This window comes from Chiloscyllium punctatum, chromosome 19 (genome assembly GCF_047496795.1).
Source record: "Chiloscyllium punctatum isolate Juve2018m chromosome 19, sChiPun1.3, whole genome shotgun sequence".
NCBI classification, from domain to species: domain Eukaryota; kingdom Metazoa; phylum Chordata; class Chondrichthyes; order Orectolobiformes; family Hemiscylliidae; genus Chiloscyllium; species Chiloscyllium punctatum.
Genome location: NC_092757.1, coordinates 61,789,917 through 61,805,779, shown reverse-complemented (window position 1 = coordinate 61,805,779; position 15,863 = coordinate 61,789,917). Strand labels below are relative to the sequence as shown.

Below are 15,863 nucleotides of genomic sequence, written 5' to 3'. Positions count from 1 at the left end.
CAATTCTCATTAAAAAACTTTGATGAATGTCCTTTAGGGGAGGAAACCTGCTCTCCTTATCTGGCCTCCACTATCGGTGACTCCAGACTCTCAGCAATGTGGTTGACTCTTAGCTACCATTTATAATGGCCTAAAAAGCCATTTGGTTTAAGCGCAATTAGGAATGTGAACAGACGCTGGGCTTGCCATCAATGCTGACATCCCACGTAAGAATAACTTTTGAAAAAGAGGTCTGTGATATACTTCTGCTGAGGAAGCATTAGTAGATTGGCAGCATATCCAGGAAACCTTCTGCTGCATAATTGGAACTTCCTGCTTCTTGGATGCTGCCTGACCTGCTGCGCTTTTCCAGCAACACATTTTCACCACTTCCCACTGAACACCAATAGATGTAGTCTGATCATAGTCTGACACATAGTACAGTCCAAGAATTGCTCAAAATGCCAATGTAACATCTTTTCCTCTGTACTTTAGATTCTGGTGGGAAAATGAAAAGACTTTTACTACCAGCCAACAGCAGGCTCTACAGCGAGTTTCATTGTCCAGAATAATCTGTGATAACACCAGGATTAAAGACCTCCCGCAGGATGCCTTTACATTCAGACCATACCCTGAAGGGTTTGTTAAGTGTGCTCAGATTCCACAGGTAGACCTGAGTGCTTGGAAAGAGAACATGGAAGGTATGATATTGCAGGGGTACAGTTGCATTTCTCCTTGTCTATCCTTGTCAATCTTTAGCTGGCCTACATCTGACTACAACTGTATACGAAGAAGAAACTGGAGATGGAGTTAGAGAAACTTTTCTAGATAATAGGAAGGTGAAAGCATTAACTTGTGAGAATAAAAGTTTATTGTTTGTTTGATTATCAAATAAATGAAAGTAATTAAGGTTGTTGCTAAGAATATAATAATGATACAACTTGAATGTATGTATATAAAACTTCCCACATGCAATTCCAATTGACAAATGGACATTGCATGTGTTCACTGTGATGGTTTGATCATGTAGACAGTTTTGGATGACTGTTGAATGAAATATGTCCATTCAGATCAGAAATGTGGTCCCGAGTATTGAATGAGTTTTCATTTTAACTTTTCACCTTGCTTTCCTGCTGATCCTTCTGATGTCGATCTCTTGCTGTGTTTCACTGAAGCTCAATGTAAGTTCAAAGAACAATATCTCACCTTTTGATTGAGGCATCTCATACCCTTCCAGCCAACACCTTGAGTTCAACAATCTCAGACTGTGATGTCTGCTCCCTTTTATTTCCATTCTCTTCATATGTTTCAATTTTAATTGCTTTTCCTTTCTTTTTGTTTTGGACAGCAGCTGTTCTCTATCTGTCATTCATACCTCTGCTAAACACAGACTTTCTTACTTTACTAGTCCCACTAACACACTCATTGGCTTTAGACCAGCCTGACAATTAATCACTCCTGTATTCAATGTTTTACCAAACCATTTTTGTTCTCTTCCCTCCTCCATTTCACGTCCTTAGAACTTATTACCTTTCCATTTTTTTTCAGAGGTCTAATGGAAGGTCACAGACAGGGAATGTTCACATTGCATCTGTCTCTATCAGAGACAAAAAAAAATGAAAATGCAGGAATCCAAGGTAGACAGGCAGGAGGCTGGAAGATCACAGCCAGCCAGACAGCATCAGGAGATGGAGAAGTCAACGTTTCAGGTTTAACCCTTCAGGGCCTGCAGTCCTGAAGAAGGGTTACACCCGAAATGTTGATTTCTCCACCTCTTGGTGCTGCCTGGCTTGCTGTGTTCTTCCAGCCTCCTGCTTGTCCATCAGAGATTGAGCTGCCTGACCTGCTGACTATTTCCAGATGCTTTTGCTTTTATACAATGCTGATTCTTTTATAAAGCAGCAGAATAGGAGACGCATCAAATAGCTAAAAGCACAAAGATTTTGGTTTTGCCTGGATGAACAGGAATCTCTTCTGAGGCCTCTAGGCTGCTGCTGATACCATGGGTTACTCCTCCTCTCCACAGCTGCTTTCCCAAGTGTTCACCTACATTTTGTCTAACTCTGAATGGCCTGGTTTAATGTCAACCTGAAGATGGTTACGTTTAACACCCAGAATTTACTATTGGCATGGCAAAAAGGCTCCCTCAGGTTGGAGCCAGCTTCCTGCTGCCACGAGGGGGTGGGGGTATAACCAGATGGTGCTGTCTGTTGGCCAGCTGTCTGACTGTTTAAATCTATACCCATTTATTTAGTAAAATGTCACTCGTCTCAACACCACTACTTTCCTTTAAACTACACAGTAATGCATCTTGATTTACTAGTTTTGTGATATGCTTCAACACTAGAATGCATCCATGATTTATAATCCTGTAAGTTTGTAAACTGTGCTGTTGTGCTTTATGGCGTATAAAGTGTAAGAGTTTGACAGGGCTAATACTGAGGAAATTGCCAAGTACCTCCCACTATGATGTTCTCATTTGGACTTCTGGGCAGAACAGCTTAGGATCATGAAGGCTTAACACTCAAAATCCTGATCGTCCACATATCTCTATATCTCTATCTACAATATCAAGGCATCTTATAGCTCGTTGCTAACATACTATAAATGACTGCTTGTTCAATACAAGAATCTTTGCTAGTTAGACTAGGAAGTATTTTCCCTCTAGGGCTGGGTGCTGGCGGATGGGACTAGATTGGGTGGGATATCTGGTCGGCATGGGAAGGTTGGACCGAAGGGTCTGTTTCCATGCTGTACATCTCTATGACTCTGTGACTCTACCACATTAAACCCAGTAGACCCTATAGTTCCCTATACTTAAAGAACACTGTGGCAGTAAAAAGATCCCTTGTTGAAGTACAGACCTGGTTTAATTGCACATTCAACACGCTGATCAGGCATGGGATCTTATAGAATCAATGAGTCATACAGCACAGAAACAGACCCTTCAGTTTAATCAATCCATGCCGAACGTAATCCCAAATTAAATCAATCCCACCTGCCTGTTCCTGGCCCATATCCCTCTAAACCTTTCCTGTTCATGTATCCATACAAGTGTCTTTTAAATGTTGTAATTGTACCCACATCCACCACTTCCTCAGGAAGTTCATTTCACATGTGAACCACCCTTGTGTAAAAAATTCAGACTCAGTTTAAGACACTTATTCTACAGATAACAACAGCAGGCAAGAGTTGAAGAGGAAAGTACCATAAGAAGAAACACTTGAAGGAGGATTTATCAGGAAAAAAATTAGTCCATGGTTAAAACATTTTAAACCTTGTAAGTGGTGCACTGCAGTAGGAGAGTTAGAAACCCCATGCAAGAGATTACTTTGTTCCAGAGCAGATACAGGCAACATTATGTGGCAGTGATCTGTTGGAGTAGCCTCAACTCAAGGTTCAACAGGAGAGCGAATGGACATCAGAATTTTTGTGAACAAAGTTTAAATCTCTGGTGAAAATGTCCATCCAGTGGGAAAGTGAAAAGCAAGGAGAGTACTTACAACTCAGATCAAGAGCCAGTGCCATAGTGGTATGTACTGCATGGTGTAGGGAAAGTGAAACCACAAAAACAGTTCAAACTGAGATCATAGTCCCGAGTTTGTTGCAAAACCAGAATTAAATTGACAAAGAAGCAGGTTAGGAACTTAGTCAAAAAGTGTGGTATGAGAAAGAACAGCAGGCCAAATAGAATCTGAGGAGCAGGAGAGCCGATGTTTTGGGGAATGTAGGACTTTTGCCTGAAACATTGATTCTCCTGCTCCTCGGATACTGTCTGACCTGCTGTGCTTTTCCAGTGCCACACTTTTTAACTCTGATCTCTGGCATCTGCAGTCCTCATTTTCTCCTAGGTTAGGAACTTAGGCAGCTCTGAGTAGGAAAGTAGGAGTCTTTCTAAAAGCAAAGACATTAGATTCATCATTTAAACCATGTTAAAGATGGGAACCGTGTATTTAACCATGAGGACAGGAAATCGTTCAGGAAATGACCATGAAGAAAATAATGATCATTATTAGAGTTGTAGTAAATAGGAATCAGTCTAAAAGAAATTCTAAAAGAAGCAGCATTCATCTTCAAAGGATGCAAATAGTAGGAGTCATTCAGTAAAACAAGGATTAAAGCAGACATTGTTTATTAAAGCCACCTCCAGTGGGATTTACTCAGCTAAAGCTGCTAAGGAAATGCAAATAATTTATTAAGGATGTAAACAGCAGAAATCATCCAGTGAAGCCACAACAAGTTGGAAATTATCCATTCTGAGCTTTTCATTTCTATCACGTACCTGCCAGCCTCACCAACCATCAGCCCCCACACCCATTCCCCCCCAATCCATTCCACCTCCCTCCTCCCCCCCACCTCACACCCAGCCCCCAGCCAGCTCCCCCATCCCCTTCCCCTGGCCAGGGGCTACCTCTGAACCAGCCACCTCTACCTACTAGAACTTTGTGGACTGAATGGCTTCTTATACTGTCAGGATTTAGGATTCTGTGTTTGGGAATGAAGTTTTTCACTTGAATCTTATTGATGTATGTTCTAGAGCAGTCTGACTTGCCTCTCATCATTGTTCTGACCATTGCAACCTCCTCCGAATTATAGTACATTTTGTGATTCACAATTTGATTCTGTGCTTTGACTCTCAATTTAGCATTCACCTCATTTGCTTCTTTACAGTGACCTCCTGCAGCTCTGTCCCAGCTGTTGAGCATGCCCATTTTTCGGTGTGTCAGTCCTCAGTCAGATATAGCTGTGGACCTGGATTCAGGCTGGTGGGAGACGACACCATAACTTGTCTGAGTAATGGACAGTGGGACCTGGAACCACCTAGCTGTATAGGTAAAAGTTGAAAACTGGTAGCTGTGTAACTTCAATAAAGTTTAAAGCTGTCTTCTGGGGCTATCAAATTGCATTAGAAGATTATTCAATTGATTTGGGCATCCAGGTCCTGACAAAGTGACACATGTCTGCCATGGACTTTCACATTCTTAATGTCTGACAAAAACAACTAGGATCCATGAGCCTTCTCCACCCTGGTCGTGCACTTTGATGCAGGTTTAATAATAACAGGCCGAGGGGAATAGCAGCTTTTTTGCAATTCTACTTTTATTTCTTAAATATTTGAGTTGGTATTTGACATCTGGCTATCAGCATGAAACACTCCTAGATAAGTAGTCTAACTTATTAGTAAGAATTCTTTCTACTCATTTCATGATTTACTTTCTGATCTTCCTCACATTGCAGCTCCCACCATGATCCAAAGTTCTTTCCTCGACAGCTGCCTCTGTGTCCCCTCCCCACTGACTTGTCCTGTTATACCACAAAGCAGTTTTAGCCCCACCCCTAGTATATACCCATGATAAAGCCTTACAGCCCAAAACTGAAATGTAAGTAATGCACGACATGGATTATCATAGAATCCCTACAATGTAGAAGCAAACCATTCAGCTCATACTGACCCTCTGAAGAGCTTCCCACCCAATCCCTGTAAGCCTCCATTTCCCATGGCTAACCCACCTAGCCTACACAACCCCAGACACTGTGGGCAATTTGGAATGGCCAATCTAACTAACCTGCGCATCTTTTGACCGTGGGAGGAAACCGCACCACCCAGAGAAAACCCATGCAGATCCTGGGAGAATGTGCAAACTCCACACAGTCACCTGAGAATGGAATTGAACTCAAGTCCCTGGAGTTATGAGGCAGCAGTGCTAACCACTGAGCCATTGTGCTGTCCCAGGTTATATAGGTCCTCAAAATGAGTCATCGGTTTATCTTCAGTCCAAGAGTTTTGTTGGTGGATATCTAACAACATTATAAGTGTGCTTATTGCAATTCCCTTTGGCATATGTTTACATTTCATGTGGAATCTGATGACAGGGAATTTGTTTACAACAACACTTTTTCCACTCTCCCCTTCTTGCCTTTGTGATTCATTCTAACGTTTTGTTTTATTCTGCAGATATGGCAATGAATTAAATATGATTTGGTTTGAGAAGAAGGTAATACTAAGGATGTATCAGGCCATCCAGGACACCAATGTCCTTTCTGTGTGAATACTATCCAGATTTAAAGAATAAAACACACTGTCAACTTGATCACCTCAGTGATGCAACTAGCTGCAACTTTCATCCAAATGTTGCTGATGTTCAGAGGATTTATGTTGACAGTTTGGGAATTTATAGAAAATTCTGATGATCTTGCTACTATCAAGAGTGGCGAATGTACTGATCAGTTTACATCCAACATACTGATTACACTTGATTACTGTTCCTAGATGTATTCTAAACCTGTTACAGAATCAACAAATAAAAACAGTTAATGCAGCTGTTACCTCAGGGCTGATTGATGGATACAGAATTCATATTTGTGTCAGACTATGAGTGTATAAATTTGTGTGACTATTAATCTGTTAACTTAAGCTCATTCAAACTGAAGCTCTGCTCATGCCCTTACTCACATTGAGTTCCATGCACTCATCCCAAGACTATAAGACATAGGAGCAGAAGTAGACCATTCAGCCCTTCAAGTCGACTCTATCATTCAGTGAGGTCGTGGATGATTTGATATCCTCTCTCTTGTACTTGTTGACCAACTTTGGCTTTCATCAAATAACACTTTGACTTCAAAATTCTCATCCTTGTTTTCAAATCACGCCCCCATTGGGCCCTTTCTTATGCCTGTCAAAGCCATTTAACTCAGTTGATCAGAGTGTGGGTTTAATTTTTCTAATAGCTACGCAGTTCCTGGGGCCTGGTCTTGACTTGCTCTACTGTTGCATAATGGCATTATTGAACCAAAATAGCAAACCTACAACAATAAGGATGCTTTAGGTAGAGATAAGAGAGAGAGATAGAGAAAGAGAGAGAGAAAGAGATCTACAGCCGAGTGAAATATTACCGATGCTCCAATACCATCCTCTTGAGAATCTTGATTTTAATTGCTCCACCATTAGTAAGCTCTAGAACTCCCTCCAAATATCTCACTGTCTCATTATCTATCTTTCATTCTTTATGCCAAACCTTTGAAATGATCCCAGTCCAATATTTTGATCATGCACCATTACCCTATGTGGCTCTCTGTCAGATTTTGTTTTGTGCTGCTCCTCTGAAGTGCCTTATGATGTTAAAGGTGTGATTTAACTACAAGTTGTAGTTGTGTGAAAGGGTGGAAAAGTCAGAAAGGAACATAGTGAGTATAATTTTGTGTCTGTATTGGTGTGTGGAAGACACTGTTCAAAATAGACTTCAATATCTGACCAATGAGTATCAATTGTTCTAATGCATGCTGTCCTGAGTGTTGTCAGTCATGCTTCACAAACAACATGTTTGTGTGCATGCGTGTGCCTCAGGTTTATGCAGACACACCAAGCTTTCTATTTGCTTTCCCTGCCCAACAACAGACAAAAGCCTCTTTGCCTGTTTCTGCCGACTCACCTCTTCAGATCCATTGGGGATAAGTTTCTGTGGGAATCTCCCTCTCACCTTCCATAATTGTGATGAAAGATCTGTAGATGGTTGAAATTCCACTCTATTTTTCTGCCTTATGCCCAGTCAGGGCTAGCAGTGGCTCATAAAACAGTGGCAAAAGCCTTACTTGTTGATCCTCCTTTTAGACAGACTATGTTTCATAGCAGACATCTCTGCCTCACCTCAAAAGCTTACCTTTTAATAGCATTGGTTCTTTCTGAGGCTTTGTCATGAATTAGTTTAACAGTCTGTGAGATGGTGTGGCTCACATAAGGTGATTTCTTTCTTCGAGCGCTGTTGTGCCTGGAACTTTGTGTACCTATACAGATCTCCCTCTTGGAGCAATGTCTGAGGGTACTCTGGGGATTTGGAGGCAAACAGCCAACCCCCCTGAAAAAAGAAAGTCCATGCCTTACATTTTGTCAAAAGAAATTCAAAGTGCCTCAATACTGAAGCATCCCTTAATTTCTACTTATGACTTAAATTCCTGATATTTAGTATGATTTTTGTACACTCCCTTCATACTCTCTCTGCCAAATATCTTGTTTTCTTTTTGCTATAGACAAGTTATGTGCAAAAGATTTCATAGATTTACCAAACTACTAAGAATTGAAAAAGGCAATAATGATCCCTTTTATAATCTCTTTTATAATGCCTTTCCAGTTTAAAAACTTCTCATTTGTTGGATCTGTTTCAGAATTTTTACAAGTTATTTACGTGGTATTAATATCCTATTCTCTGGCTCCCCGTATCTATTCATCCATCAGTAAGAGACCGCATCAAAATTATTCAAAAACTTCAAAAATGTTTAATCAATTGGAATTCTTTGTCCAAATCAGTAATGCCTTTCAAAGATTCCAACACATTTGGTAGCCATGAAATAGGTACTTTTCTTGATTTTTGCTATCTATATTTTCAGAAGTTGTGTTTTCCCAAATGTCACCCATTATATCATAAAATAACATCGAAGGCTTTACGTCAGACATTTTGCACAGTTATTGACTGTAGGATGTATGTGTATTTGATTTGTAGACTGAAATTGAGGTAAGAATCAAATTAACTGCTGACAAATGTCAAATAATTTAATTTTATAGGGTAATTTGAAATTACTAATGTTCAACATGTCAAAAAATAGAACTGAGCTAAATATAACTTACATCCCGACAATAATATCTACAGCATTAATAGATGTTTATCATAATTGCTGATCAATTTTAATTTAGGTTCAAATCAAGTTACACATTCTGGCCTTGCAAATGAGTGCCATGAAATTGAAGGAAATGTTTATTTATTGACATCACATCATAAGCTCTTATGGAAGATTGTTTCTTTCCAAAAAAAATTCCAGGTTATCTGAGCAATTTATTTTAATCTCTTGTGGACTTTATATTTTGTTCTTTTTATCAGAGACATCTGTTAAGCATTTATTTCTTGTTATGCTGAATTATCTCATTGGTAAATAAATCTATCAGGCTTCACTTAAATGTAGCAAAGTGATAGTATGACATTTACGGCCTTTCAGAGCACATAGGAGAGTGTAATTGTCACCCTCCCTGAATTACACTGTAATAAAGGATAATTATAGGTTCCAGTATGCACTATGTCACCCATAACATGCAGGCAGTTATAGGTTTAATCTCAAAGATTCTATCTGTTCTTGAATCCATCTTTTTCTGTGAGACTTCCATCAAAAAGAAATTAGGAGAAAGCTTGAATAATAACATTTGATCTTTCTAAAATTATATCCTTTGTTACTTACATACTGGTTAACTCTGTTTCTACTGTTCCTGGGAAATTGCCAGTTGAGTTGAAGGACCAAGAGAGAACAAAACAGTTTGCAGGGTATAGGGAAAATCCAGAGAATGAAGGAGACAGGGAGAAAGAGAGAGCAAGTCTTAATAAAAAAAAACAACTTTTTTCAGTGCTGGTATGAATACCATTTATTTAATCTGTGTCAGGCAAGAAATTGCATGGGATGCAGCTTGGTTGCTGCTACATTATTTTACTGATTCTACACAAGCAAAGAGTAATCACCGCAAAAGAACAGCCAATATTGTAATGATTAGAACATTAGAGCGTTAGCTGAGAACAACTTAACATCAAAATAAAACAGCTTATTCAGTTTAAACAATGTCTGTAGTCATTGGAAAGATCTTGCATTCATTGTGAGCGCCTGCATATTACATTCTATTGAATCACAGTCACTAATAGATAAGCAAATGGAGCAGTCAACTTGAGCAACTCTAATAATTGCAAAAGTAGATGAAGTTATCTATGGAATGTCTGGTTGTATTGATGGCAAAATTGTCAATTTATCCTACAACCATCCAAATAAAAGCATTTCTTAAAATCCAGCATTTATGATTATTTCACTGGAGTGTTATGCCCAGAAGATCCAAAACTTCTGCTGCAGTTTTCTGCTGAATTATAATTGGTTTGGAAGTGGTTCTGAAGAGGTTGGGGGGTGGGGGGGGGGGGGGGGGGGGGGGGGTGGGGGGGGGGGGGGGTGGGAGCGGAGGTGGGAAAGGGCAGTGAGGGTGGGGAGCATGTATGGTCAGGGATGAGATGTGGGGGCTACTTTTCATACAATACAATACCATCTTGGGGGAAAATATTTTATGTGGTCTGCTGATGACACCACATGTATTTGGAAGCAATACTCTGCAAGACTCTGGGAAAGAACAAGGTGTGCACACTCACCACTACCACCTTCTGCAAGTGAGGATGGGAAATAAATGCTGCCTTGTCATCATCACTCAAACCCCAGGATCAAATTTACAAGAAGCATCAGGATTAAAATTGGATACCGTGACTGTATTGTCAAAGACCATGCTTTAAAAGGGGAAGGGGAAGACTCACTCCATTCCGTTGGGTACTCTTTCAGCACGGGGGGAGAGACCACCTCATAACTGTATTCTTATATTTAATGATAAACCTCATTCCCATCCATCTCCCTTGCATCCTCACAGTTAAGAAACGTTTTGGCCTCAGGTTGTAGCCCAGGCATCGACTTCTGAGCCATCTTCAAGAAAATCTATATTTGCTGTTTCTCCTTTGGATTCCACTGATCGAGGTTCTGTTTTACCTTCTTTGAAATCTGTTATACCTTTCAAATTTCTAGAAATGTCTGAAAATATTATTTAATATGTTAATGTTTTTAAACATTACCTCTTTGGCACATTTGTATCATATATAAGCTTATTGGTGACAATTCTTAATTGGTGAGTGTTCTTAGAAAATACTTGAATTTTGGGGCATGTTGTGTTGGAAATGTCAAAAGTTGGATTCTCATTAAGTACCAACTATTGCAAAGTAGTTTGAAGAAATAACACCTGGAGTGAATTGGCTAGGCATGTATATGTTCCAGAGAGTCTAGCTTAAGGATAAAGGAGAGCCAAAACTACAGTGTTAATTGGCAAGAAGATGTTTCAGGACATCGTCTCAAAACATACAAGTTATAGTTAGCACCGAGGCTTCAAGACTGATCAACAAGCAGAATGTTTTGAGTTTCCGAAGTTCCAGGACCCTCTGTTAAGGATACATGTTAAATTTGAAACATATGAATTAGAAGCAGGAATAGTTGAATTAGCCCCTTAGGTCTGCTCTTATTGATTAGATTCCCTACAGTATGGAAATAGGTCCTTCGGCCCAACAAGTGCACACCAACCCTTTGAGGAGTAACCCATGCAGACCCGTTCCCCTACCCTATATTTACCCCTGACTAATTCACCGAACACTATGGGCAATTTACCTGTCCTGCATATCTTTGGACTGTGGGAGGAAACGCATGCAGACACGAAGAGAATGTGCAAACTTTACACCAACAGTCGCCCACTGGCTCAGTGGTTAGCACTGCTGCCTCACAGCACCAGGGGTGGGAATCGAACCTGTGTCCATGGCGCTGTGAGGTAGCAGTGCTAATCGCTCAGCCATCATGCCTTTCTTTCAATATGGCCATGACTGATTTGTTTGTAACACTACTTCACATTCCAGCCTATCCGATAACCTTTGATCTAATTGCTTATCAAAAAATGATCTACTTCTGCCTTAAAAATAATCAAAGACTCTGCTTCTGTCATCCTTTGACAAAGACAGCTCCAAAGACACACAATCTCTGAAAGAAAGACAAGTTCTCCTCACCTCTGTCTTAAAGTGACAACAAATTATTATGAAGTAGTATCCCCTATTTCTACCTTCTCCTGAATGAGATTGCATGCACTCCACATCTACCTTGTCAAGACCCCAAAGGATCTTGTATGTTTCATCAAAGTGCCTCTTATTCTTTTAAACTCACAGGTCTCTCAAAGCCTTATATGATCAAACTGCTATCTTAACTTTTGATGAAATGTCCCACAAAGAAAAGTTAATAATTCTGGAACTCCCTGTAGGACTCTTCTCCAGTGACTTGTTTGTCTCAAAAGTCATTTTCAAATTGTCACATCTTGAAGCATCTATTGTTTTGTTCAATGGGGACCAAATTATAAATGGTTTCCATTATAGTTGCTATAAGGACAATCATACTATCAAGGTTTTTTTTCCAATCAACCTATTAAGAAATATTATTACAGAATTCTGCAGCAGGTGGGATTTGACTCCACGCCTTCTGGCTCAGAGGTAGAGATACTACCACTGCATCAAAAGAACCCCCCACCCCATATTAACGAATGGCCTGTTTTGAACTATTCGGTCTATTCTGAATCCAACACATTTCGCACAGTAGTAGAGCCACACAATCCAATCCAATGTCCTCAGTGCAAATTTGGGACTTTCTCCACAAAGACAGAGCAGTGGTCACCCCTCTGGCAGCCAACCCCTGGTGAAATTGTTAAATACTTGTAGCAGGGAAAAATACTTACCTTCTTTTTGCTCCTTTAAGCTACTTTTAAAAAAAATCCACCTCTGACCAAAGTACTTGTGTGACGTGGAAGCAATCTTTGTTAATTCTGGCTCTGACCATTTTCTTTACTCCCTTTTAAGTTGGCAGACAGTTTGGTTGGATTAATGAACAATTAATGTTTGACTAAAGTTGAAAGACTTAATTTCAAAGCTTTTGCACTGGATTTCAGCTCTTACCTGTACACCTAGGTGGTGCAGAATTCCACTGGCCATTATTCAAACATTTTATGGTATCCTTTCCCATCAACTTGAACCCTGAGTTACAGGTGTATCTGACCAAAGATTTACAGAGTGAGAAATGGGCATCAGCAACAATGGGGATAGAGCCACAGGGGATTACTGCAAAGGGAACAAAAGAAGCTGTTAAGAGTTGAAGTCTAAATAAAGAGGAAGTGTTTCAGTAAATGTTATAAAACAATATTTCTAAGCTTTGCTCACTGAGTATAGACACAGCTTCTGTATAATCTAACATTTGTTGCATATTTTATGGAAATTCATTACTTTATTAAGATTTAAAGTTAATAATTCATTCTATCAATCTAAAGAGAACAATGCTACTAAAATGCTAGAGTGAATGATATTGATTTGCTGAGTGGTTTCATACATGAGTTTGGGAGTAATACTGAACTAGAAATGTTAACTCTGTTTCTCTTCCCATTGACACTGTCATACATGCTGAATCTCTCCAGCATTTTCTGTGTTTGCTTCATATTTCAAACATCTACAGCACTTTGCTTTTATTCAATGAAATTGGGCCAAGGCACACTGATTGAGGAAACTCTGTTCAGCCTTGTGCTTCTTTCGAACACTGATTATTGCATGTTATGGCTAAATACTGTAATATACGGCATTCAGTGATATACAAGGCTCTAATTTCAAATCACACTATTGAAAGGCCATTCCATTGAACCTACCACTTAATGTTAACTTGTCTACACCACATGCACATGTTTCTAACATCTAGTAAGGCTAGATGACTAGCTTCTGCCTAGCTCTCCACAGCTCTCCCTTCTTTTTTAAATCACCCACATTGTGCTACTTATACGCAGGGAGGATCAGCTGTGTGATATCATCACAAGATTACTTCAGGTTCTTAATGCCCTTACACAGTAATTGTCAGTTCAGGTAACACCAGAAGATTTGCTTCTAGGTTTTGCAAAGACAGTCTGAATCATGAGAAGACTTAAGCAGTGTTGCATTGCTATTGGCTGATTTACATATTGATGAAAAAGAGGTGGATAAGAGTTAATTTAAGTTGAGATTTCGTATTGCAAATGCTTATTCCTCAACAGCCTTGCCTTTCTGTATCTCTGTGAACTCCTTCAGTCCTTGAACTATCTACATACTCTGCATCACTCCAATTCTGCCCTCCTATATAGCCTCAGACTCTTTTGTCCTGCTATTCGTGACAGTGCCTTTATCTGTCTAGGCCCTAAGATCAGTAATTCCCTCTCTAAATCTCTAAATCTCTATCTGCTTTTTTTAAGATGTCCTGTAAATCCTACTTGTTTGACCAATCTTTTGATCACTGGTTCCAATGTCTCTTTTTTTATATAAATATTTTTTATTGAAAAGCTTTTTTAAATGATTTACAAAACATTTATATATATAAAAAACCCCATCAAAACAGGAAAGAAACAGTACAAAGAACAAGGCCATACCATAGTACCATTGTTACGAAACAACCCACTATTCTACCAAAACAAACCTATCTACTTAACTAAAGCTACACTGCAAACATATTGAATAAATACTAGGTTAAACTACATTCAAGTTACTTACATTAGATAATGTCTTACTACTTTATTCTGTCTTACTCATCACACCTCCACTGAGGCTCCCATCCCTGGGAGAACCCCCTACAGTACCTATATCCTTTTCCTTCCAGTCTCCTCCCAGGGTCCCACAGGTGCCCATAAAGGTTCCCACTGCTGACAAGTCAGTTTCAATATAAGTTTTAAAAGGCCGCCATGTCCTATACGACTGTTCCGTTTTGTGGTGTATCATATTTGTGAGGTAATCTTGGGGGAGATGCTCCATCACCAGCTTACGCCACCCCATTTGACCTGGTGGTTTTTCTGATGTCCAATTTAGTAAAATGTTCTTCGTCATGCAATGGGCAAGGGTATTACACTGTCTCTTCCCATGTATCCCAGAGAGGGCAAGTTTGGCTGCCCCAGAAGAAGAAATACTGGATCCACGTTAGCTCAAAGTCAAATTTGATATAAAGGAATGACTTTTACTCAAGAAAGAAGGTGCACTGAAAACAGGAAGCTAGGAAAGCCTGAAGGCAGAGCTGGCTAGGATGGATATGAAATCAGGTTAAACGCAGGTTAGTGGAATTGCAGTGGTAGTCTTTCAAGTGAATATTAATAACTCTCAGAAGAAATAGTGGCAAAATAATAGACGTTTGGTTATATTCTTTCAAAATTCCTTAGTTTCAGAAGGTCCCAATAGATTGAAAAATAGCAAACGTAACCCCTTTTCTCAAGAAGAACAGGCCAAAAACAGAATAATAGAAAGATTAGATAGTTAGCTCAAAGTATATAAAAGTGAAGGTGCTACAATTCAGTATTAAGGAGTTTGTGGTATGATATTTATAAAGTCAAAACAGAAAGTGTCACTGACCCTTAGCAGCTGAAGTGAGAAACAGCGTTAGCATTCCGAATCCAGTACTACGCTTCCTTGGAACTAGCTCAAAAGAACAGTCATATGTAACTGAAAACATTGACATTATTTCTGTCTGTACTGATGCTGTCAGAACTACTGAGTTACCACAGCACTTTGCTGGGACAGGTAGTTCTCCCATAATGCCGTAGTTGCGTTCCAGCGAAACCTTGCGTAAGAGAATAGTGTTTCATAGAAATAATGGGACCTATGGGAGAATTGGGGTTAGGGGCAGACCAGCAAATAATCTCACTCACGCTCACTCAAAAATTACTCAGATGTTTAACACAAAGTATAGCACAGCCTGACTGAAGGTTGAAACCATATTTATTAATGAAACAGAAGTAAATTTAACACAGTGCATTTTAAAAAAAATGTAAGATAGTTGCTATCTATACTGTACCGCTGACAGAAAGATGTACTGTTGGCAGCAAATATCGGCTCATGCACAGAATGGCACAAAGACCAGCATAGACACTGTTCAATGCAGCGAATGGCAAAAAGACCAGCGCAGACACTGGTCCGTGCACAGAATGGCAAAAAGACCAGCGCAGACACTGGTCCATGCACAGAATGGCACAAAACAAGCGCAAAAAACCGGTCCATACACAGAATGGCACAAAGACCAGCACAGACACTGGCGCATGCACAGAATGGCACAAAGACCAGCGCAGGCATGGGTGCACGTGCAGAATGGCACAAAGACCAGCATGGACACTGGTGCATTTACAGAATGGCACAAAGACCAGCGCAGACACCGGTCCATGCACAGAATGGCACAAAGACCAGCGCAGACACTGGTGCATACACAGAATGGCACAAAGACCAGCGCAGACACCGGTCCATGCACAGAATGGC

General features: G+C 39.9%; 2 protein-coding genes across 3 annotated transcripts in view; one reads left to right on the top strand and one right to left on the bottom strand.

The window, feature by feature from the left end:
• The window catches only part of LOC140491401 (eosinophil peroxidase-like), a 47,335-nt gene extending 37,601 nt beyond the window's left edge, over positions 1-9,734 (top strand). For both annotated transcript variants that reach the window (XM_072589521.1, XM_072589522.1), the window contains 3 exons: positions 475-680; positions 4,651-4,812; positions 5,936-9,734. In XM_072589521.1, the coding sequence (XP_072445622.1) occupies positions 475-680; positions 4,651-4,812; positions 5,936-5,952 (385 nt within the window). In that variant the 3' untranslated portion in view covers positions 5,953-9,734. The remainder of the gene's footprint in view (positions 1-474; positions 681-4,650; positions 4,813-5,935) is intronic.
• A 272-nt stretch (positions 9,735-10,006) lies between these two features.
• The window catches only part of LOC140491400 (eosinophil peroxidase-like), an 81,811-nt gene continuing 75,954 nt past the window's right edge, over positions 10,007-15,863 (bottom strand). Inside the window, exons 14-15 of the mRNA XM_072589519.1 lie at positions 12,516-12,677; positions 10,007-10,569 (exon numbers count right to left, since the gene is read on the bottom strand). Coding sequence (XP_072445620.1) covers positions 10,430-10,569; positions 12,516-12,677 — 302 coding nt within the window. The 3' untranslated portion in view covers positions 10,007-10,429. The remainder of the gene's footprint in view (positions 10,570-12,515; positions 12,678-15,863) is intronic.